This window comes from Procambarus clarkii, chromosome 52, assembly GCF_040958095.1.
Source record: "Procambarus clarkii isolate CNS0578487 chromosome 52, FALCON_Pclarkii_2.0, whole genome shotgun sequence".
Taxonomy (NCBI): Eukaryota; Metazoa; Arthropoda; class Malacostraca; order Decapoda; family Cambaridae; genus Procambarus; species Procambarus clarkii.
The window spans coordinates 1,601,203-1,626,725 of record NC_091201.1 but is presented as its reverse complement, the minus strand read 5'-3'; the positions used below and the strand labels follow the sequence as shown (position 1 = coordinate 1,626,725).

At 51.8% G+C, this 25,523-nt stretch overlaps 1 protein-coding gene across 1 annotated transcript in view; it reads left to right on the top strand.

Annotated features, from left to right (window-relative positions):
- The first annotated feature begins 348 nt into the window (after positions 1-348).
- LOC138352014 (uncharacterized) overlaps positions 349-25,523 on the top strand; it is an 82,640-nt gene continuing 57,465 nt past the window's right edge. Inside the window, exons 1-2 of the mRNA XM_069304184.1 lie at positions 349-495; positions 3,662-4,687. Of these exons, the coding sequence (XP_069160285.1) occupies positions 349-495; positions 3,662-4,687 (1,173 nt within the window). The remainder of the gene's footprint in view (positions 496-3,661; positions 4,688-25,523) is intronic.

The window sequence follows — 25,523 nt, the reverse complement described above, 5'->3', positions numbered from 1 at the left end:
TCCCCCGGCCTCTGGGGTCCTCTGGGGTCCTCTAGAGCCTCTGGGGGCCTCCCCCGCCAGCTCCACCAGAGCCTGCAGCAGGCGACGGGCTGGCGACCGGTTGCCCGTAGTGACGGTTGCCATGGTAACCTCATCATGTTGTCGACTCGTGCGGACTTGTTCCACACGCTCGACTCGTCCGAATCCTCACGCGACTCGTCCACACGCCCCTCCACCCGACCCTTTCCGCGGGCGAGACATCCACCCGTCTAGTGGCAGCGTCCGAACACCTCAGTGACGCGACGTCATCTCACACTAATCCCAGAAAATGTAATCCCATATGGATGAGGATAATTACATCCAGCGACCATGAATACCGAAGTACAAGCCATCAACAAGTGTCAGGACAACTCCAGCGTTCCCCTCCCGACAAAAAGGAAGCGCCGCTTATCTTCTTGCCACTCGATTTTGACCCCAACGGCCCAGTGTCTTAAAGGTCGCAATTCCGGCGCCCTTGTGTGCGTCCTGCGTCCCTTTTCCTGCAGTGTTGAGTGTAAGCAAGTTCCCGGGTGAGAGAGGAGTCGGTAACCAATGTAATGTTCAATATAATCTAATTCTTGTGTTATAAACACCTTCACTAGGTTTTGAGGGGCATATATAAGTTGTTATAGCTAGATATACTGGGTATATATACTAGATGTGCATGTGGGCTAGTGGTGGTGGTGATACAGTACCTGCTTGATGGGGTTCTGGGAGTTCTTCTACTCCCCAAGCCAGGCCCGAGGCCAGGCGCGACTTGTGAGAGTTTGGTCCACCAGGCTGTTGCTTGGAGCGGCCCGCAGGGCCACATACCCACCACAGCCCGGTTGGTCCACCAGGCTGTTGCTTGGAGCGGCCCGCAGGCCCACATACCCACCACAGCCCGGTTGGTCCACCAGGCTGTTGCTTGGACCGGCCCGCAGGCCCACATACCCACCACAGCCCGGTTGGTCCACCAGGCTGTTGCTTGGACCGGCCCGCAGGCCCACATACCCACCACAGCCCGGTTGGTCCACCAGGCTGTTGCTTGGAGCGGCCCGCAGGCCCACATACCCACCACAGCCCGGTTGGTCCACCAGGCTGTTGCTTGGACCGGCCCGCAGGCCCACATACCCACCACAGCCCGGTTGGTCCACCAGGCTGTTGCTTGGAGCGGCCCGCAGGCCCACATACCCACCACAGCCCGGTTGGTCCACCAGGCTGTTGCTTGGAGCGGCCCGCAGGCCCACATACCCACCACAGCCCGGTTGGTCCACCAGGCTGTTGCTTGGAGCGGCCCGCAGGCCCACATACCCACCACAGCCCGGTTGGTCCGGCACTCCTTGGAGGAAACAATCTAGTTCCCTCTTGAAGATGTCCACGGTTGTTCCGGCAATATTTCTTATGCTCGCTGGGAGGACGTTGAACAACCACGGACCTCTGATGTTTATACAGTGTTCTCTGATTGTGCCTATGGCACCTCAGCTCTTCACTGGTTCTATTCTGCATTTTCTTCCATATCGTTCACTCCAGTACGTTATTATTTTACTGTGTACATTTGGAACCTGGCCCTCCAGTATTTTCCATGTGTATATTATTTGGTATCTCTCTCGTCTCCTTTCTAGTGAGTACATTTGGAGAGCTTTGAGACGATCCCAATAATTTAGGTGCTTTATCGCGTCTATGCGTGCCGTATATCCCTGGAAACACAAACCGTAACTGTCTCTATTTTCCGCTTGTTACAACTTGTAATAAAGTTGTTACATCTTGGCTTAACGTATTAGAACGTTTTTACATGTTGCTATATTGGTTGTTTTAACTGGTTAGGAGGTGTTAAAATATGTTCGAACGTTGTACCAACGTCGTAGTTTCGGTGTGTGTTTGGCGGGTATGTTCCCTGTATTCCCTCTATTTCAGCAATCTCTCCTGATCTGAAGGGGGAAGTGAGTACTGAGCAGTACTCAAGACGGGACAACACAAGTGACTTGAAGAGTACAACCATTGTGATGGGATCCCTGGATTTGAAAGTTCTCGTAATCCATCCTATCATTTTTCTGGCTGACGCAATATTTGCTTGGTTATGCTCCCTAAACGTTAGGTCGTCAGACATCATTATTCCCAAATCCTTTACATGTTGCTTTCCTACTATGGGTACATCTGATTGTGTTTTGTACCCTGTATTATGTTTAAGGTCCTCATTTTTACCGTACCTGAGTACCTGGAATTTATCACTGTTAAAAATCATGTTATTTTCTGCTGACCAGTCGAAAACTTTATTAATATCAGCTTGAAGTTTTTCAATGTCTTCAGCCGAGGTAATTTTCATACTGATTTTTGTGTCATCTGTAAAGGATGATTCGAAGCTGTGACTTGTATTTTTGTCTATATCTGATATGAGAATAAGGAACAGCAGTGGTGCAAGGACTGTACCCTGAGGTACAGAGCTTTTAACTGCACTTGGACTAGATTTTATATGGTTGACTGTTACTCGCTAAGTCCTGTTAGACAGAAAACTGAGTATCCAGCGTCCTACTTTACCGGTTATTCCCATTGACCTCATTTTGTGTGCTATCACTCCATGGTCACATTTATCGAATGCCTTTGCGAAGTCCGTGTATATCATGTGACTTTGTGACTTTGTCGTAGTGGTCAAGTAGCTGTGAGAGGCACGATCTTCCCACTCTAAATCCATGTTGGCCTGAGTTGTGAAGGTCATTGGTCTCCATGAATCTAGTGACCTGACTTCTGATCACTCTCTCAAATACCTTTATTATGTGGGACGTTAGTGCAACTGGTCTATAATTCTTTGCCAATGCTTTGCTCCCTCCCTTGTGTAGAGGGGCAATGTCTGCTGCTTTAAGTGCATCTGGTATCTCCCCCGTGTCCAAGCTCTTCCTCCACACTATACTGAGTGCCTGTGCTACCGGCACTTTGCATTTCTTTATAAATATTGAATTCCAAGAATCTGGACCCAGAACCGAGTGCATGGGCATATTGTTAATTTCTCCTTCAAAATCTGCTACTCTCGTGTTGATATCAGTTATACTTACAGGTGTTTGGATATCACGCATAAAGAAGTTGTCCGAATCTTCCACTTTCATGCTGGTTATCGGAGTGCTAAACATGTCCTCATACTGCTTTTTTAGGATTTCACTGATTTCTTTGTCATCCTCAGTGTATGAACCTTCACTCGTGGTGGTGGTGGTGATTGTGGTGGTGGTGATGGTGGTGGGGTGCTAGTGGTGGTGGTGGTGGAGGTGCTAGTGGTGGTGGTGGGGTCCTAGTGGTGGTAGTGGTGGTGCTAGTAGGGGTGGTGCTAGTGGTGGTGGTGAAGGTGGTGGTGGTGCTGGTGTTGGTGCTAGTGGTGGTGGTGGTGGGGTGGTGGTGGTGGGGTGGTGGTGGTGACGCTAGTGGTGGTGCTGGGGCCTCTTCTGCTGCTGGAGTGTTGCGGTGGTGTCTTCAAAGGAAGATTCCAAGTATTCCAAGCGCGCAATCCCGCTCGCAGTCACCTCCCCCCCCCACAAACCCCACCTTCCCCCCCCCCCACAATAAACACGCCTCGCAACATAAAACAATAGGTATATTAAGATTCACGGACCCACAAACACACAATTCGAATTTGGGTTCACACACGTAAGTATTGCGCACGTGTACACGCCCACAGAGAAGTGCGCACGTGTACACGCCCACAGAGAAGTGCGCACGTGTACACGCCCACAGAGAAGTGCGCACGTGTACACGCCCACAGAGAAGTGCGCACGTGTACACGCCCACAGAGAAGTGCGCACGTGTACACGCCCACAGAGAAGTGCGCACGTGTACACGCCCACAGAGAAGTGCGCACGTGTACACGCCCACAGAGAAGTGCGCACGTGTACACGCCCACAGAGAAGTGCGCACGTGTACACGCCCACAGAGAAGTGCGCACGTGTACACGCCCACAGAGAAGTGCGCACGTGTACACGCCCACAGAGAAGTGCGCACGTGTACACGCCCACAGAGAAGTGCGCACGTGTACACGCCCACAGAGAAGTGCGCACGTGTACACGCCCACAGAGAAGTGCGCACGTGTACACGCCCACAGAGAAGTGCGCACGTGTACACGCCCACAGAGAAGTGCGCACGTGTACACGCCCACAGAGAAGTGCGCACGTGTACACGCCCACAGAGAAGTGCGCACGTGTACACGCCCACAGAGAAGTGCGCACGTGTACACGCCCACAGAGAAGTGCGCACGTGTACACGCCCACAGAGAAGTGCGCACGTGTACACGCCCACAGAAGTGCGCACGTGTTCACGCCCACAGAAGTGCGCACGTGTACACGCCCACAGAGAAGTGCGCACGTGTTCACGCCCACAGAGAAGTGCGCACGTGTTCACGCCCACAGAGAAGTGCGCACGTGTTCACGCCCACAGAGAAGTGCGCACGTGTACACGCCCACAGAGAAGTGCGCACGTGTACACGCCCACAGAGAAGTGCGCACGTGTACACGCCCACAGAGAAGTGCGCATGTGTACACGCCCACAGAGAAGTGCGCACGTGTACACGCCCACAGAAGTGCGCACGTGTACACGCCCACAGAAGTGCGCACGTGTACACGCCCACAGAAGTGCGCACGTGTACACGCCCACAGAAGTGCGCATGTGTTCACGCCCACAGAGAAGTGCGCACGTGTACACGCCCACAGAAGTGCGCATGTGTTCACGCCCACAGAGAAGTGCGCATGTGTACACCTAGTTGTTCTTGCGGGGGTTGAGCTCTGCTCTTTCGGCCCGCCTCTCAACTGTACAGTTGTCAATCAACTGTAACTCACTCCCCCCCCCCCCCCTCACACACACACACACAGGACGCAACACCGTAACAGCTGTCTAACTCCCAGGTACCTATTTACTGCTAGGTAACAAAGGGGATCAGGATGAAAGAAACTTTGCCCATTTGTTTCTGCCTGGTCCGGGAATCAAACCCGGGCCACAGAATTACGAGTCCTGCGCGCTGTCCGCTCAGCTATCAGACCCCCGTGTGTGTACTCGCCCACAGAGAAATGTTGTATTGACCTCTGGGAAGCTCAGATAGCTTGAATTATTGACTGATTGTGGGTTAATATGTTATCAGTAAACTGCCTTTCAGTTAACTTGTACCATTTGGCGACTTAGAGTGACGTTGTAGTTGTCTATGACTTAGTTGTTCTGACAAGGCAATTGGGACTAACTTTTTCAGTGAGTGCTGACTTGGCCAGTCCCGTGGGACTTAGTGTTTGAGAGCGTTCCTGAGACTTTTAACTTTGTTAAGGTCTTGACTTGGGTGTGCCCAGTACTGGATGCTCCAATGTTGTTGAGTATATAGAGACTTAGATATTGACAGTCCTTAGGGACTTTAAAGTTGGATAACGTTATATTGAGTGTAACTTAACCACATCAACTTAGATGCACTTTACTGCCGTCTATTGTACCAATATTCCTAAGTTTTATGGTAACTTAGATCGTGACTAGTTTAACTTTACAGCATCTAGTAAATCTAGTGAACACTAGTGTTGAGTTTCGTGTGTCTTAAGCTTCCCTGGGGCATACCTGGCGAGGGTTCTGGGAGTTGTTCTACTCCCAGAGCCCGGCCTGAGGCCAGGCTCGACGTGTGATAACTTGGTCCACCAGGCTGTTGCTGGGAGCGGCCCGCAGGCCCACATATCCACCACAGCCCGGTTGGTCCACCAGGCTGTTGCTGGGAGCGGCCCGCAGGCCCATATACCCACCACAGCCTGGTTGGTCCACCAGGCTGTTGCTGGGAGCGACCCGCAGGCCCACATACCCACCACAGCTCGGTTGGTCCACCAGGCTGTTGCTGGGAGCGACCCGCAGGCCCACATACCCACCACAGCCTGGTTGGTCCACCAGGCTGTTGCTGGGAGCGACCCGCAGGCCCACATACCCACCACAGCCTGGTTGGTCCACCAGGCTGTTGCTGGGAGCGACCCGCAGGCCCACATACCCACCACAGCCCGGTTGGTCCACCAGGCTGTTGCTGGGAGCGACCCGCAGGCCCACATACCCACCACAGCCTGGTTGGTCCGGCACTTCTTGCAAGAACTTATCTAAGTGCCTCTTGAATACATCCACCTTTGTTCCAGTAATATTTCTAATGCTTGCTGGGAGGGTGTTGAACAGCTGTGGACCTCTGATGTTCAGAGAGTGTTCTCTGATTGTGCCTATGGCACCTCTACTCCTCACTGGACCTCTGATGTTCAGACAGTGTTCTCTGATTGTGCCTATGGCACCTCTACTCCTCACTGGACCTCTGATGTTCAGACAGTGTTCTCTGATTGTGCCTATGGCACCTCTACTCCTCACTGGACCTCTGATGTTCAGACAGTGTTCTCTGATTGTGTCTATGGCACCTCTACTCCTCAATGGTTCTATTCTGCATTTCCTTCCGTACCTTTCGCTCCAGTATGTTGTTATTCTACTGTGCACAGATGGGACCTGGCCCTCCAGTATCTTCCATGTATATATTATTTGACACCTTTCTCGTCTCCTTTCCAGAGAGAACATTTTGAGAGCTTTGAGACGGTACCCTGTGTCCTGTACCCTGTGTCCTGTACCCTGTGTCCTGCACCCTGTACCCCTGTGTCCTGTACCCAGTGTCCTGCACCCTGTGTTTCGTTTAAGTTCCTCGTTCCCCAGTACTTAAGTACCTGAACTAGTCACCGTTAAACATGTTATATTCAGTTGGCCAATCAAAGACTATTTACATCCATCTGCCTGTAGTCTTTTCATCATAAAGATATGATGTTTTCATCAAGTAGTTCCTTCATCAAAACCTTATTAGCCGTGGCTGAAGGAGCTCTTCAAATTGGGTGGTTAAGGCGGCCACCGTCGATCAATACCACTCTCTCTCCCCCTCCTTATTGGCACATCTTAGAGCCACTTCCGCGCGGTAACCAGCGCCGCTAAGGACCATCTCATTAGCAAATTGAGATAACTTACAAACACCAATTACGGACAAGAGCTATCATGCTATCTTAGGAGACATCTGACACCTCAAACAATGGTTAAAGGTAATCTCACTAACTAGATTTAAGGTGATCGGTGAATGGAAACTATCTAATTGGCTGCATACTTACATACGCCTCTGGACGCTAGCTAGATACATACAGATATACACAATATAGGGAATATAAGACAGAGTTAGAGGACCCCTTCCCCTGAGTTCAATACGCCAAGCCCCCTCAGTAGGGAAGTTTGAGCCCCCTCACGGCTCAGGTCTCCACCTCTGGCGTCCTCACAGCCACCATCTCCAAACTCTTACATGGAAACAGAGCTTTTGGGGTGCTGGAGATATTTCCTGTGGCCCCGGGGGGGGGGGGGGAGGTGTTACTATTCCTTGATGTGTTGTACCACAGACGTGTTCATATATTTATAATGATAACCTGCATGTTTATCTTCCTCTGTCCCCCGTGGAGAGATAACAGAAAGGAGAGAAGAGAGACAGAGAAGAGAAAAAGCGAAAAGAGAGAGAGAGCAACAAACACCGCCCCCATGTATACCCCACACAGCAACAAACACCGCCGCATGTATACCACACAGCAACAAACACCGCCGCATGTATACCACACAGCAACAAACACCGCCCCATGTATACCACACAGCAACAAACACCGCCTCATGTATACCACACAGCAACAAACACCGCCCCATGTATACCACACAGCAACAAACACCGCCCCATGTATACCACACACACAGCAACAAACACCGCCCCATGTATACCACACAGCAACAAACACCGCCCCATGTATACCCTACATAGCAACAAACACTGCTCCATGTATACCACACAGCAACAAACACTGTCCCATGTATACCCCACACAGCAACAAACACTGCTCCATGTATACCATACAGCAACAAACACTGCTCCATGTATACCCTACATAGCAACAAACACTGCTCCATGTATACCCTACATAGCAACAAACACTGCTCCATGTATACCACACAGCAACAAACACCGCCCCATGTATACCCTACATAGCAACAAACACTGCTCCATGTATACCACACAGCAACAAACACTGTCCCATGTATACCCCACACAGCAACAAACACTGCTCCATGTATACCATACAGCAACAAACACTGCTCCATGTATACCCTACATAGCAACAAACACTGCTCCATGTATACCACACAGCAACAAACACTGTCCCATGTATACCCCACACAGCAACAAACACTGCTCCATGTATACCATACAGCAACAAACACCGCCCCATGTATACCCTACATAGCAACAAACACTGCTCCATGTATACCACACAGCAACAAACACCGCCCCATGCATACCACACAGCAACAAACACCGCCCCATGTATACCACACAGCAACAAACACCGCCCCATGTATACCACACAGCAACAAACACCGCCTCATGTATACCACACACAGCAACAAACACTGCTCCATGTATACCATACAGCAACAAACACCGCCCCATGTATACCCTACATAGCAACAAACACTGCTCCATGTATACCATACAGCAACAAACACTGTCCCATGTATACCCCACAGCAACAAACACCGCCCCATGTATACCACACAGCAACAAACACTGCTCCATGTATACCATACAGCAACAAACACTGCTCCATGTATACCACACAGCAACAAACACCGCCTCATGTATACCACACACAGCAACAAACACTGCTCCATGTATACCATACAGCAACAAACACCGCCCCATGTATACCCTACATAGCAACAAACACTGCTCCATGTATACCACACAGCAACAAACACTGCTCCATGTATACCACACAGCAACAAACACTGCTCCATGTATACCACACAGCAACAAACACTGCTCCATGTATACCATACAGCAACAAACACCGCCCCATGTATACCCTACATAGCAACAAACACCGCCCCATGTATACCCTACATAGCAACAAACACTGCTCCATGTATACCACACAGCAACAAACACTGCTCCATGTATACCACACAGCAACAAACACTGCTCCATGTATACCATACAGCAACAAACACCGCCCCATGTATACCATACAGCAACAAACACTGTCCCATGTATACCACAGCAACAAACACCGCCCCATGTATACCCTACATAGCAACAAACACTGCTCCATGTATACCACACAGCAACAAACACTGTCCCATGTATACCCCACAGCAACAAACACCGCCCCATGTATACCACACAGCAACAAACACCGCCCCATGTATACCACACAGCAACAAACACCGCCGCATGTATACCACACACAGCAACAAACACTGCTCCATGTATACCATACAGCAACAAACACCGCCGCATGTATACCACACACAGCAACAAACACCTCCCCATGTATACCATACAGCAATAAACACCGCCCCATGTATACCACACACAGCAACAAACACCGCCCCATGTATACCATACAGCAATAAACACCGCCGCATGTATACCACACACAGCAACAAACACTGCTCCATGTATACCCTACACAGCAACAAACACCGCCGCATGTATACCACACACAGCAACAAACACTGCCCCATGTATACCACACAGCAACAAACACTGCCCCATGTATACCATCCATGTATACCACACACAGCAACAATCACCGCCCCATGTATACCATCCATGTATACCACACACAGCAACAATCACCGCCCCATGTATACCATCCATGTATACCACACACAGCAACAAACACTGCCCCATGTATACCACACAGCAACAAACACTGCCCCATGTATACCATCCATGTATACCACACACAGCAACAAACACCGCCCCATGTATACCATCCATGTATACCCCACAGCAACAAACACTGCCCCATGTATACCACACACAGCAACAATCACCGCCCCATGTATACCATCCATGTATACCCCACAGCAACAATCACCGCCCCATGTATACCATCCATGTATACCCCACAGCAACAATCACCGCCCCATGTATACCATCCATGTATACCCCACAGCAACAATCACCGCCCCATGTATACCATCCATGTATACCCCACAGCAACAATCACCGCCCCATGTATACCATCCATGTATACCCCACAGCAACAAACACTGCCCCATGTATACCACACACAGCAACAAACACTGCCCCATGTATACCATCCATGTATACCCCACAGCAACAAACACTGCCCCATGTATACCATCCATGTATACCCCACAGCAACAATCACCGCCCCATGTATACCCCACAGCAACAATCACCGCCCCATGTATACCATCCATGTATACCCCACAGCAACAAGTACATCTGAGCGACAAACAACATTTGGAGAAATATACAAAATATGATGGGCGTAATTTGCATATTAAAACGAGTGGACACACGAGAGTTTATTTATCGTCAGTTAAGACTAAACATCATCATCTATCCTCCAACGCGGCTATGAGCGCTCCTGGAGACCGTGGGGCTCCTGCTCTTGGGCCCCGGCTCTCTCCAACCCACCCGGTGCCTAGTTTAACTTGGAGTGGTTCCAAAGAACAGAGTCAAAGTGGGCTCTTGTAACACCAGCCGGCACCAACAGTTAAACAGATCACGCCATGACCTCAGGCCGCTATGCTCAGGCAGCCTGGCCGACCAGATCGACCAGGTAAGGCCCGACAAGACTGGTTCTACCTAATATCACAGATCAACGCATCAATCTACGTTAATATGTTCCCTAGAAGACTTGGTCTGGTTCATTCCTGACCAGCTTCACTCGTTGTACAATGCTATATTTTTTCACATTTTGGTATTTCCTGACCATTCTACATGTCCTAATTCCCCTGAAGTGTCTAGTGCGTAAGCTGTGTGGAAACTATGGGATGTAAAGCCTCACAAATCCCAACCGAACGGGTTAAAATTCCGTCAAAGGGAGCCACACTGCTGCATGTGGACCAGACTCGCGGCCATATCCTGCAGCTGTATTCGTCACAGCAGCAGACTCCGTGTTACAGAATACATCGATCTGCTTATATGTTTCAACTTTTATGTCAGGTGCACAAGAGCGCTCACGACTTAGAGCCGGTGCGGACTTAACAGAAGCTTTTGTGCATTGCTATAAAAACTATCTTTTTTGCTATAAAATACAGCTTTTTAAGGGTATGTACCTGATGAAGATTTCGAGAGTTGTTCTACTCTTGCAGCTCAGCCTAGTGCTGCTGGGCTGAGTTAGGGAAGACATGATCACCATATATAAAATTATCAAGGGAATTGATAGGGTAGACATGCAATATTTAACCCGGGCGGGACAAGGACAAGGGGACACGGGTGGAAACTCAGTACCCAAAATACACCCACAGAGATATTAAAAATAATTGTTTCAGTGTCAGAGTAGTTAACGGATGGAATGCATTAGGCAGTGATGTGGTGGAGGCTGACTCCATACACAGTTTCTAATGTAGATATGATAGAGCCCAATAGGCTCAGGAACCTGTACACATGTTGATTGACAGTTGAGAGGCGCACGAGAGCGCGCATGCACAGGGTTCTGGTGGCCGAGTGGACAGCACGCTGTACACGTAATCCTGTGAACCGGGGGTTCGATTCCCGGCAACGGCGAGAAACAAAATGGGAAAAGTTTCTTTCACCCTGATGCCCCTGCTACCTAGCAATAAATAGGTACCTAGGTAGTCAACCCGTTCTCGCAAATTCGTAAAGTCAATATTGACTTATTAACTACGTGCATAGGTGATATACTAAACATAATAGATACCCTTAAAAAGATTCATAGAAAACACCGACCTTACCTAACCTACTTAGTGTGTTAAGATAAGCATCTTATTGCTTCGTAATTACAATTATTACCTAACCTATAATAGGTATAGGTTAAGTAATAATTGTAATTACGAAGCAATAAGATGCTTATCTTAAGATACTAACAAGGTTAGGTAAGGTCGGTGTTTTCTATGAATCTTTTTAAGGGTATCTATTATGTTTAGTATATCACCTATGCACATATTTAATAAGTCAATATTGACTTATTAAATTTGCGAGAACGGGTTGAGGTAGTAGATATATGTAGAAGACATAAGAGGAAAATAATTGGTTAGAAAGGCGGGGTCCAAGAGCTAATAGCTGTGCAGATACAAGTAGAAAACCCACCCACTGACAGCCTCTAACATAGGCCTAAAAGAGTGACCAGAAAGGACAAAATAAATTTAGGTGAAAATAGTGTTTGTGTTGTGTTAGAGAGTAACCAATAGGCATCATGACCCCCATCTGCGTCTTTATTGTTGTGGTGTGTGTGTTGGGGCGCCGCCCCCCGCCCCCCGCCCCCGCCCCCCCTCCTCGTTATTGCTGGCATTATTGGCCGTGTGTGTAGTCATCTAGTTGTGCTTGCCGGGGGTTGTGCTCTGGCTCCTTGGGCCCGCCTCTTAACTGTCAATCAATCAATTCGCCTCCCCCTCCCCCCCCACACACAGGAAGCAGCCCGTAGCAGCTGTCTAACTCCCTAGTATCTATTTACTGCTAGGCGAACAGTGCATCAGAGTGAAAGAAACTTTGCCTATTTGTCTCTGCCTAGTCCGGGAATCGAACCCGGGCCAAAGGATTAGGAGTACCGCGCGCTGTCCATTCAGCTACCAGACCTCTGGTAGTGCCTTCACCACATCACTGCCTAATGCATTCCACATTACACAGTCATGTGTGTACGCGCTCATGTGCGTACGCGCGCATGTGTTCGCGCCCATGTGTGCACAATTCACATGAGTGTAGCTACATAACCAATTAAACGTCAGCTCCTGGGCCCCGCCTTTCCAGCCATCGGCTGTATAGTTATTATAAAATACACTTGTTCCCTATACATCTTGAGTTCCACCTGTGTGTGTCAACAGGGCCACCATTTAGGCTGGTAGCACAAATTGTTAGCACGTGGCACCTGGTGGCACCTTGAGGAAGTACCAAAGGCCATCGGCACCCTCGCACTCTCGAACTGCCTGCCGGAACTGCCGGGGGGGGGGGGGGGGGGATGGCCGAGCACACGACTCCTCATGGCAGGCGTTTGTGTTATGTAGTGTGTGTGTGTGTGTGTGTGTGTGTGTGTGTGTGTGTGTGTGTGTGTGTGTGTGTGTGTGTGTGTGTGTGTGTGTGTGTGTGTGTGTGTGTGCGCGCGCGCCTAATGCATTAGGCACACATTGACAGTTGAGAAGCGGGACCAAAGAGCCAAAGCTCAACCCCCGCAAGCACAAATAGGTGAGTACACACACCAACCCCCCCCCCACACACACACACCAACCCCCCCCCCCCCACACACCCCCCCCCCCACACACACCCCCCCCCACACACACACACACCAACCCCCCCCCCCGCACACACACACACACCAACCCCCCCCCACACACACACCAACCCCCCACCCCACACACACACACACCAACCCCCCCAAACACCCCCCCCCCACACACACACCAACCCCCCCCCCCCACACACACTAACCCCCCCCCAAACACCCCCCCCACACACACACACCAACCCCCACCCCCCCCCCCCACACACACACAAAGACTGGACTATACTTTCACTCGCTGACAAATTCCACAGAGACGCCTGTAATGATTGTTGTGGCATAAAACACTGAGAGTCAAGTGTCAACACGACATCAGTGACCAACCAGACTGTTGTGTCCACGTGGGCCTCAGCGCCAAGCAATAATAGCCTTCTGAATCAAGTTGCCCCCAAGACCAGCCGGGACTCCAACCCGGGCTTACGGGGTCCACAACCCACTCAAACAACCCTTACTGTAAACTCAAAGTGTACAGTCTACAATGACAGTCTACCTACGAAGCCCATTCATCGTGGGGACAGCATGCCAGGGGCTGCTCCGCCTCGGGGTAAAATCCAATTTGAAGCAGGAAAGGAAGAGCCGTCCCTAGCTTAAGAAGGAAGCTTCCAGAAGCAACCAGTAATGGGCTCTGGAATCAGGTTAGGACCAAGATGGCCGCTGTTGTTCTTACTAGGAGTCTTAAGAACAGTCTCCGGAACACTATTCTTGTTCCTTAAAGAAGAGAACAGGAGACCGAGAGTAGAGGGAACGTCTGGCTTGTTCTGATTAGTCCCCCAGGGTACTGGTACACCCCCAGGGTACTGGTACACCCCCGGGGTACTGTTCTGGTACACCCCCAGGGTACTGTTCTGGTATACTCCCAGGGTACTGTTCTGGTATACTCCCAGGGTACTGTTCTGGTACTCCCCCAGGGTACTGTTCTGGTACACCCCCAGGATACTGTTCTGGTATACTCCCAGGGTACTGTTCTGGTACACCCCCAGGGTACTGTTCTGGTACACTCCCAGGGTACTGTTCTGGTACACTCCCAGGGTACTGTTCTGGTACACTCCCAGGGTACTGTTCTGGTACACCCCCAGGGTACTGTTCTGGTACACTCCCAGGGTACTGTTCTGGTACTCCCCCAGGGTACTGTTCTGGTACACCCCCAGCATACTGTTCTGGTATACTCCCAGGGTACTGTTCTGGTACACCCCCAGGGTACTGTTCTGGTACACTCCCAGGGTACTGTTCTGGTACACTCCCAGGGTACTGTTCTGGTACACCCCCAGGGTACTGTTCTGGTATACTCCCAGGGTACTGTTCTGGTATACTCCCAGGGTACTGTTCTGGTACACCCCCAGGGTACTGTTCTGGTATACTCCCAGGGTACTGTTCTGGTATACTCCCAGGGTACTGTTCTGGTATACTCCCAGGGTACTGTTCTGGTATACTCCCAGGGTACTGGTACATCCCCGGGGTACTGGTACACCCCCGGGGTACTGGGTACACCCCCGGGGTACTGGGTACACCCCCGGGGTACTGGTACACCCCCGGGGTACTGGTACACCCCCGGGGTACTGGTACACCCCCGGGGTACTGGTACACCCCCGGGGTACTGGTACACCCCCGGGGTACTGGTACACCCCCGGGGTACTGGTACACCCCCGGGGTACTGGTACACCCCCGGGGTACTGGTACACCCCCGGGGTACTGGTACACCCCCGGGGGTACTGGTACACCCCCGGGGTACTGGTACACCCCCGGGGTACTGGTACACCCCCGGGGTACTGGTACACCCCCGGGGGTACTGGTACACCCCCGGGGTACTGGTACACCCCCGGGGGTACTGGTACACCCCCGGGGTACTGGTACACCCCCGGGGTACTGGTACACCCCCGGGGTACTGGTACACCCCCGGGGTACTGGTACACCCCCGGGGTACTGGTACACCCCCGGGGGTACTGGTACACCCCCGGGGGTACTGGTACACCCCCGGGGTACTGGTACACCCCCGGGGTACTGGTACACCCCCGGGGGTACTGGTACACCCCCGGGGGTACTGGTACACCCCCGGGGTACTGGTACACCCCCGGGGGTACTGGTACACCCCCGGGGTACTGGTACACCCCCGGGGTACTGGTACACCCCCGGGGTACTGGTACACCCCCGGGGTACTGGTACACCCCCGGGGTACTGGTACACCCCCCCGGGGTACTGGTACACCCCCGGGGGTACTGGTACACCCCCGGGGTACTGGTACACCCCCCCGGGGTACTGGTACACCCCCGGGGTACTGGTACACCCCCGGGGTACTGGTACACCCCCGGGGGTACTGGTACACCCCCCGGGGGTACTGGTACACCCCCCGGGGTACTGGTACACCCCCCGGGGGTACTGGTACACCCCCGGGGGTACTGGTACACCCCCCGGGGGTACTGGTACACCCCCCGGGGGTACTGGTACACCCCCCGGGGGTACTGGTACACCCCCGGGGTACTGGTACACCCCCGGGGTACTGGTACACCCCCCGGGGTACTGGTACACCCCCGGGGTACTGGTACACCCCCCGGGGTACTGGTACACCCCCGGGGGTACTGGTACACCCCCGGGGGTACTGGTACACCCCCCGGGGTACTGGTACACCCCCGGGGGTACTGGTACACCCCCGGGGTACTGGTACACCCCCGGGGTACTGGTACACCCCCGGGGTACTGGTACACCCCCGGGGTACTGGTACACCCCCGGGGTACTGGTACACCCCCCCGGGGTACTGGTACACCCCCCCGGGGTACTAGTACACCCCCGGGGTACTGGTACACCCCCCCGGGGTACTGGTACACCCCCCCGGGGTACTAGTACACCCCCGGGGTACTGGTACACCCCCCCGGGGTACTGGTACACCCCCCCGGGGTACTGGTACACCCCCCCGGGGTACTAGTACACCCCCGGGGTACTGGTACACCCCCGGGGTACTGGTACACCCCCGGGGTACTGGTACACCCCCGGGGTACTGGTACACCCCCCCGGGGTACTGGTACACCCCCCCGGGGTACTAGTACACCCCCGGGGTACTGGTACACCCCCCCGGGGTACTGGTACACCCCCCCGGGGTACTAGTACACCCCCGGGGTACTGGTACACCCCCCCGGGGTACTGGTACACCCCCCCGGGGTACTGGTACACCCCCCCGGGGTACTAGTACACCCCCGGGGTACTGGTACACCCCCCCCGGGGTACTGGTACACCCCCCCGGGGTACTGGTACACCCCCGGGGTACAGGTACACCCCCGGGGGTCAACAACAACATCCACCATGTTCGTCAACTTCTGCAAAGTTCTCAAATCATATTACCTTGTGTGGGGGGAGTGGGGGAGTGGGGGGAGTGGGGGAGTGGGGGCAGTGGGGGAGTGGGGGGAGTGGGGGGAGCTTGCTATAATCTCTCTAATTAACGAGGCAGTTATCTACGTCCACAGCTCCCCCCCCCCCACCACCGCCCCCTTCATCTTTTCTGGTTGGGGGGAAGGGGCTGATACCCCCCCCCCCCACCCCTCCCTCCCTCCCCTTAGTGAAGGGTTCCTACCCCTTATATAGGGTTGTTACCATGATGAAGGGGGGGATTGGACCCCCAAGAGAGGGGGGGGGGGACGCTAGTGACACACACACACACACACACACACACACCCTAGTGTGGGGCGCCGGTGGTTGAGTGGACGCACGCTGTACACGTAATCCTGTGGTCCGGGGTTCGATTCCGGGCGCCGGGGAGAAACAATGGGTAGAGATTTCTTCACCCTGACGCGCCTGTTACTTAGCAGTAAATAGGTACCTGGGAGTTAGACAGCTGTCACGGCCGCTTCCTGGGTGTGTGTGTGTGTGTGTGTGTGTGTGTGTGTGTGTGTGTGTGTGTGTGTGTGTGTGTGTGTGTGTGTGTGTGCGTGCGTGTGCGTGTGTGTGTGTGTGTACTCACCTAATTGTACTCACCTAATTGTGCTTGCGGGGGTTGAGCTCTGGCTCTTTGGTCCCGCCTCTCAACCGTCAATCAACTGGTGTACAGATTCCTGAGCCTATTGGGCTCTATCATATCTACATTTGAAACTGTGAATGGAGTCAGCCTCCACCACATCACTTCCTAATGCATTCCATTTGCTAACTACTCTGACACTGAAAAAGTTCTTTCTAACGTCTCTGTGGCTCATTTGGGTACTCAGCTTCCACCTGTGTCCCCTTGTTCGCGTCCCACCAGTGTTGAAAAGTTCGTCCTTGTTTACCCGGTCGATTCCCCTGAGGATTTTGTAGGTTGTGATCATGTCCCCCCTTACTCTTCTGTCTTCCAGTGTCGTGAGGTGCATTTCCCGCAGCCTTTCCTCATAACTCATGCCTCTTAGTTCTGGGACTAGTCTAGTAGCATACCTTTGGACTTTTTCCAGCTTCGTCTTGTGCTTGACAAGGTACGGGCTCCATGCTGGGGCCGCATACTCCAGGATTGGTCTTACATATGTGGTGTACAAGATTCTGAATGATTCCTTACACAGGTTCCTGAACGCCGTTCTGATGTTAGCCAGCCTCGCATATGCCGCAGACGTTATTCTCTTTATGTGGGCTTCAGGAGACAGGTTTGGTGTGATATCAACTCCTAGATCTTTCTCTCTGTCTGTTTCATTAAGTACTTCATCTCCTATTCTGTATCCTGTGCCTGGCCTCCTGTTTCCACTGCCTAGTTTCATTACTTTGCATTTACTCGGGTTGAACTTCAACAGCCATTTGTTGGACCATTCACTCAGTCTATCCAGGTCATCTTGTAGCCTCCTACTATCATCCTCTGTTTCAATCCTCCTCATAATTTTTGCATCGTCGGCAAACATTGAGAGGAACGAATCTATACCCTCTGGGAGATCATTTACATATACCAGAAACAGTATAGGTCCAAGGACTGACCCCTGCGGGACTCCACTTGTGACGTCTCGCCAATCTGAGACCTCACCCCTCACACAGACTAGTTGTCTCCTGTTGCTTAGGTATTCCTCTATCCACCGGAGTACCTTCCCTCTCACTCCAGCCTGCATCTCCAACTTTCGCACTAGCCTCTTGTGTGGCACTGTATCAAAGGCTTTCTGACAATCCAAAAATATGCAGTCTGCCCACCCTTCTCTCTCTTGCCTTATTTTTGTTGCCTGGTCGTAGAATTCAAGTAACCCTGTGAGGCAGGACCTGCCATCCCTGAACCCATGTTGATGCTGTGTTACAAAGTTCCTTCGCTCCAGATGCTCCACTAGTTTTTTTCGCACAATCTTCTCCATCAGCTTGCATGGTATGCAGGTTAGGGACACTGGCCTGTAGTTCAGTGCCTCCTGTCTATCCCCTTTCTTGTATATCGGGACTACGTTAGCTGCTTTCCAAGTATCTGGCAGTTCCCCTGTTGCCAGTGATTTGTTACACACTATGGAGAGTGGTAGGCTCAGTTCTCTTGCTCCTTCCTTTAGAACCCAAGGGGAGATTCCATCTGGGCCTATAGCCTTCGTCACGTCCAACTCTAGTAAACACTTCCTTACTTCCCCACTGGTAATCTCAAACTCTTCCAGTGGTTCCTGGTTAGCTATTCCCTCACTTACCTCTGGAATTTCTCCTTGTTCTAAGGTGAAGACCTCCTGGAATTTCTTATTCAATTCCTCACACACTTCCTTGTCATTTGTAGTGAATCCTTCCGCCCCTATCCTTAATCTCATAACCTGTTCCTTTACTGTTGTTTTTCTCCTAATGTGGCTATGCAACAATTTAGGCTGAGTCTTTGCCTTGCTTGCGATGTCATTTTCGTATTGTCTTTCTGCCTCTCTTCTCATCCTGACATATTCATTCCTGGCATTCTGGTATCTTTCTCTGCTCTCCAGTGTCCTGTTATTCCTATAGTTTCTCCATGCCCTTTTACTTTGCTGCTTAGCTAGCCTACATCTTTGATTAAACCATGGGTTTCTCATCTTCATTTCTCTGTTTTCCTTTTGGACTGGGACAAACTTGTTTGCTGCGTCCTTGCACTTCTGCGTGATGTAATCCATCATATCTTGGGCCGTCTTTCCCCTGAGCTCTGTTTCCCATGCTATATCTGTTAGGAATTTTCTTATCCCCTCATAGTTTCCCTTTCGGTATGCTAACCTTTTGGTTTCGGTATCCCTCCTCGAGTTCAATAACCCTTCTTCAATCAAGTACTCAAACACCAGTACACTGTGGTCGCTCATTCCTACTGTGTCCTCAAAACCGATTTCTCTTATGTCGGAGTCGTTCAGAGTGAAGACTAGGTCGAGTCTCGCTGGTTCGTCATTGCCTCTCATCCTTGTGGGTTCTCCGACATGCTGCGTTAAAAAGTTGCTTGTCACCACCTCACCAAAGTTGTGTGTGTGTGTGTGTGTGTGTGTGTGTGTGTGTGTGTGTGTGTGTGTGTGTGTGTGTGTGTGTGTGTGTGTGTGTGTGTGTGTGTGTGTGTGTTGAGAAAAAATAATAATAGTAGTTAGTAAACAGTTGATTGACAGTTGAGAGGCGGGCCGAAAGAGCAGAGCTCAACCCCCGCAAGCACAACTAGGTGAGTACACACACACACACACACACACACACACACACACACACACACACACACACACACACACACACACACACACACACACAAGACTAAGGAAGACAGAGTGGGCATATACTAAAAGTGACAAGGAAATCTGCGAGGCACTGAATGCCAGTTTCCATGGAGTGTTCACTACCGAGCCTGAGCAGCTCCCATTGTTAGAAGGGATTGCCCTAGATGAAAGACCATCAGATATAGAGGTGACAGCAGAGGAGGTAATGAAACAGTTGACAACACTGGATGCAACTAAAGCTCTTGGACCAGACAAAGTATCACCATGGATACTAAAAGAAGCAGCGGAGGCCCTCAGCGTGCCTCTGGCAATGATCTTTAATGAATCACTTATGTCGGGAGAATTGCCCAGTTGCTGGAAGAAGGCAAATGTCGTGCCGATCTTCAAGAAAGATGATAGGGAGGAGGCACTTAACTATAGACCTGTATCACTGACAAGCATCCCCCTGTAAAATACTGGAAAGAATAATTAGGCTACGACTGGTTGCACACCTGGAGAACATTAGGTTTGTGAACAAACATCAACATTGGCTCTGGACAGGGAAATCGTGCCTAACAAACCTTCTGGAATTCTATGATAAAATAACGAGGATAAGACAGGACCGAGATGGTTGGGCAGACTGCATATTTCTGGACTGCCAAAAAGCCTTTCATACAGTACCGCACATGAGACTGCTGTTCAAGCTCGAGAGGCAGGCGGGGGTGGGGGGAAAGGTCCTAGTATGGATAAGGAACCACCTAACAGGAAGGAGCCAAAGAGTTACGGTAAGGGGCGAGAAGTCGGACTGGCGAACAGTAACAAGTGGAGTACCACAAGGATCGGTGCTGGGACCAATTCTATTTCTTGTATATGTTAACGACATGTTTACAGGAGTAGAGTCCTACATGTCGATGTTTGCGGATGACGCAAAGTTGATGAGAAGAGTTGTGACAGATGAGGATTGCAGGATCCTCCAAGAGGACCTGAACAGGTTGCAGAGATGGTCAGAGAAATGGCTACTGGAATTCAACACGAGCAAATGTAAAGTTATGGAAATGGGACTAGGAGATAGGAGACCAAAGGGACAGTACACAATGAAGGGGAACAGCCTACCTGTGACGACGCGCGAAAGAGACCTGGGGGTGGACGTAACACCTAATCTATCTCCTGAGGCACATATAAATAGGATAACGACAGCAGCGTACTCTACACTGGAAAAGTTAGATCATTCAGAAACCTAAGTAAGGAGGCATTTAGGGCGCTTTACACTGCCTACGTGAGGCCAGTCTTAGAGTATGCCGCCTCATCTTGGCGTCCCCATCTGAAGAAGCATATAATGAAACTGGAAAAGGTTCAGAATTTTGCAACGAGACTCGTCCCAGAGCTACGAGGGATGGGGTACGAGGAGCGCCTGAGGGAACTGTGCCTTACGACACTAGAAAGAAGAAGGGAGAGGGGGGGGGGGGACATGATAGGAACGTATAAGATACTTAGAGGGATTGACAGAGTGGACATAGACGAAATGTTCACACGGAATAGTAACAGAACGAGGGGACATAGGTGGAAGCTTGAAACTCAGATGAGTCACAGGGATGTTAGGAAGTTTTCTTTTAGCGTGAGAGTAGTGGGAAAATGGAATGCACTTCAGGAACAGGTTGTGGAAGCAAATACTATTCACAATTGTAAAACCAGGTATGATAGGGAAATAGGACAGGAGTCATTGGTGTAAACAATCGATGCTCGAAAGGCGGGATCCAAGAGTCAATGCTCGATCCTGCAGACACAACTAGGTGTAACACCCATGACCCCCCTCCCCTTTAGAGTTCACACCCAGGGAAGCCTTCTCCAAGAGGTCAGCCCAGATGACCTCCGGATTATCTTGTATGTTGATTAAAAATTCCTGGCTTAGTCTTAGTCAGCATAGTTTCAAGTATGTAATATTTCATGACACTCTGGTCAAACATTGCAAGGGAATTAGACCCCAGATTCTTATGTGTAAACATCCCTGGATCTCCCCCTTATGGCCAGGTCAGAGGTCAGTCACACACGTAATTAATAACTCCTCTCTTGAAGAGTGTATGGTGAATGTCAAACAAGCTTATTGAAATATTTTTTAAGTGTTTGTGCACGTGTGGCCGATCTTTTACATTCTTGGGGCAGGTAGCAACAGCAGATCTCCCTCCTCCCCCCTGTGGGAGTTGTATATAGAGGTCCTGTAGGGACTTAGTAAGGACAGAGTGCCGGACACCGGGGTCCAGAGAGGGCTGTGAAGAACATCTCAGCCAGGGAGAGACAGAGGTCTTAAGGTAATGTGTGTGGTCTCTAAGGTTTTGTTCCATGTCCAAATTTCTTAACTTTTTGCCAGTGTTAGAGTAGGATTTATAAGTGGTGATTGACATAATTTTGGTCTCAATAAACTCATGTTAAATTTCCCATCTGTGTCAATTGTTGAATTCTCTTAGCCTTTTGGATATAGTGGCTGACAACCGTTTTCATAATTAATGACAGTCATAGAAAGTACTCTCCAAGTCAAGCAATGTTTCTTGCCTCGTTGCTTGATATAGTCTCAATGGTCAAAGGCAGATGGTGGCAGCGTATTTAATCCTGTGTTAGCATTTCCTTGTTGGCAGTGTACCTTTGGTTCCGGTGTAACCATGATATGTCAGCTCATAACAGTGTTACCAAGTGCAACCGATGGGGAAGTGTTACTCAGGATAAGTAGTGCTTACATTATTAGTTTAGTATCCATTATAGTAGTGTTCCATTATATAGTGGTGTTACCGCTTTATAGTGGTGTTACATAGGTGAGTACAAATAGGTGAGTACACCCACACACGCACGCAAATGCATACAACAACGAAACACTAATCCAGGTATGCAGAAAACTAGTTTGAAAAATAGAAGTCTGCTTAACGCGTTTTCGGCCGCGTGGCACCACTCACAGTGCCTGTACGGCGCTGTGAGTGGTGAGGCGAGGAGCAGGAGCAGGAGGAGGAGGAGCAGGAGGAGCAGGAGGAGCAGGAGCAGCAGGAGCAGCAGCAGGAGCAGCAGCAGCAGCACCAGCAGCAGCAGCAGCAACAGCAGCACCAGCACCAGCAGCACCAGCATCAGCAGCACCAGCAGCATCAGCAGCACCAGCACCAGCAGCACCAGCAGCAGCACCAGCATCAGCAGCACCAGCAGCAGCACCAGCAACACCACCAGCAGCAGCAGCAGCAGCAGCACCAGGAGCAGCACCAGGAGCAGCACCAGCAGCAACAGCAGCACCAGCAGCAGCAGTAGCAGCAGCAGCAGCAGCAGCAGCAGCAGCAGCAGCAGCAGCACCAGCACCACCACCACCACCACCAGCAGCAGCAGCAGCAGCAGCAGCAGCACCACCACCACCACCACCACCACCAGCAGCAGCACCACCACCAGCAGCAGCAGCAGCAGCAGCAGCAGCAGCAGCACCAGCAGCAGCACCAGCAGCAGCACCAGCAACACCACCAGCAGCAGCAGCAGCAGCAGCAACACCAGCAGCAGCAGCAGCAGCAGCAGCAGCAGCACCACCAGCACCAGCAGCAGCAGCAGCAGCACCAGCAGCAGCACCAGCAACACCACCAGCAGCAGCAGCAGCAACAACACCAGCAGCAGCAGCACCAGCAGCAGCACCAGCAACACCACCAGCAGCAGCAGCAGCAACAACACCAGCAGCAGCAGCACCAGCAACACCACCAGCAGCAGCAGCAGCAGCAGCAGCAACAACACCAGCAGCAGCAGCACCAGCAGCGAGGGGTAGAGAGCCGTGGTGCTGGTGTGCTGGTAAAGGAAGTAAGGTTTTCACTCAACATTGTGACGAATATTGTCAACAAAGATGGCGGCGGTGTGGTACTGGCTGTACCCCCCCGGTGTGTAACACACAGCCTTACAGGGGCTGCATGTGGCTGGCTTCCCACAGGTATGTAGCCCCACATGTGGGGGGGCTGGCGTGTATGTGTGATCCGCTTACCTCCTGGCCTACCTACCTACCTTGAGGTGCTTCCGGGGCTTAGTGTCCCCGCGGCCCGGTCGTCGACCAGGCCTCCTGGTCGCTCATCAACAACTTCCTGTAAGACTTTTTTGGTTCTATTTACTAGTTCTACCAGTTTTAAACCTTTAGTGGAATGATGCCTTTTGGCGCCAGCGGGGGTTGAGCTCTGGCTCTCTGGTCCCGCCTCTCAACTGTCAGTCAACTGTTTCTTACTACTACTTCCCCCCCCCCCTCCCCCCACACACACACATACCCCAGGAAGCAGCCCGTGACAGCTGACTAACTCCCTGGTACCTATTTACTGCTAGGTAACAGGGGCATAGGGTGAAAGAAACTCTGTACATTGGTTCTCGCCGGCGCCCGGGATCGAACCGGGGACCACAGGACCACATGTCCAGCGTGCTGTCTGCTCGGCGCGTCACACCCCCGGTGTGTGTGTTTGTGTGTGTGTGTGTGTGTGTGTGTGTGTGTGTGTGTGTGTGTGTGTGTGTGTGTGTGTGTGTGTGTGTGTGTGTGTGTGTGTGCGCACATACATATATATACACACACACACAACTTCATTTCAGTTATATTTGACATGGGTGTTGTTAAAGGGGTCATCAAGATGCAGCAGGGATTGACTGGGCACTCGCTGGCAGGGAGGAGAGTGGTACGATGCACCAAGTAGGACCTGGTGACTAACTACTACTGAGTCACTGTCAGGTGTGGCAGCAGGTGTGGCGTGAGGAGGAAGGTGTGGCACTGTTCACCTGTTCACTCCCTCAGTGAACCATCACAGTTATTTTATGATTTCCTGCAGTAGTCTTGACTCCAAACCTTCCCCCCCCCACACTCCAACACCCCCCCCCCTCCCCCCACTCCTACACCCCCCTCCCCCCACTCCTACACCCCCCTCCCCCACACTCCTACACCCCCCCACCCCCACACTCCTACACCCCCCCACTCCCCACTCCTACACCCCCCTCCCCCACACTCCTACACCCCCCTCCCCCCACTCCTACACCCCCCACCCCCCCCACTCCTACACCCCCCCACTCCAACACCCCCTCCCCACCCCCCCACTCCTACACCCCCCCTCCCCACCCCCCCCCACTCCTACACACCCCCCCACTCCAACACCCCCCTCCCCACCCCCCCACTCCTACACCCCCCCTCCCCACCCCCCCCACTCCTACAACCCCCCCCCACCATCCTCTCATCAAGAGAATAATAGAAAGTACAAAAAGCGACACATTTAACAAGAATCAACAAAGGGAATTAAATACAACAGGAAGAACATAGAGACAAAGAGGAGAATGGAGACTTCTGAAGGAGACTAGGGAGCAGGGGGAAGATATAGAGGGGTCGGAGGACTGGGGGGGGGTCGATGGGGGGGAGGGGAAGGCTGGGGACCCCAACACTGGCCAGCCAGCCTCATTACCCAAGTGCTTGTCCTCGTATACACTTGGAAAGGTCACCCTCCAACACCACCCACCCGGCTGACCCCACACACCCGGCTGACCCCAGCTGAATACTCTCCCTCCAACCCCGGTACACAGGCGCCTCCCACACCCCTCCAAACACACATTCTAAGTCGCCTCCATTCCCCCCCCCCCCACCCAGATGTAGAGGCACTCCCCACCCAGA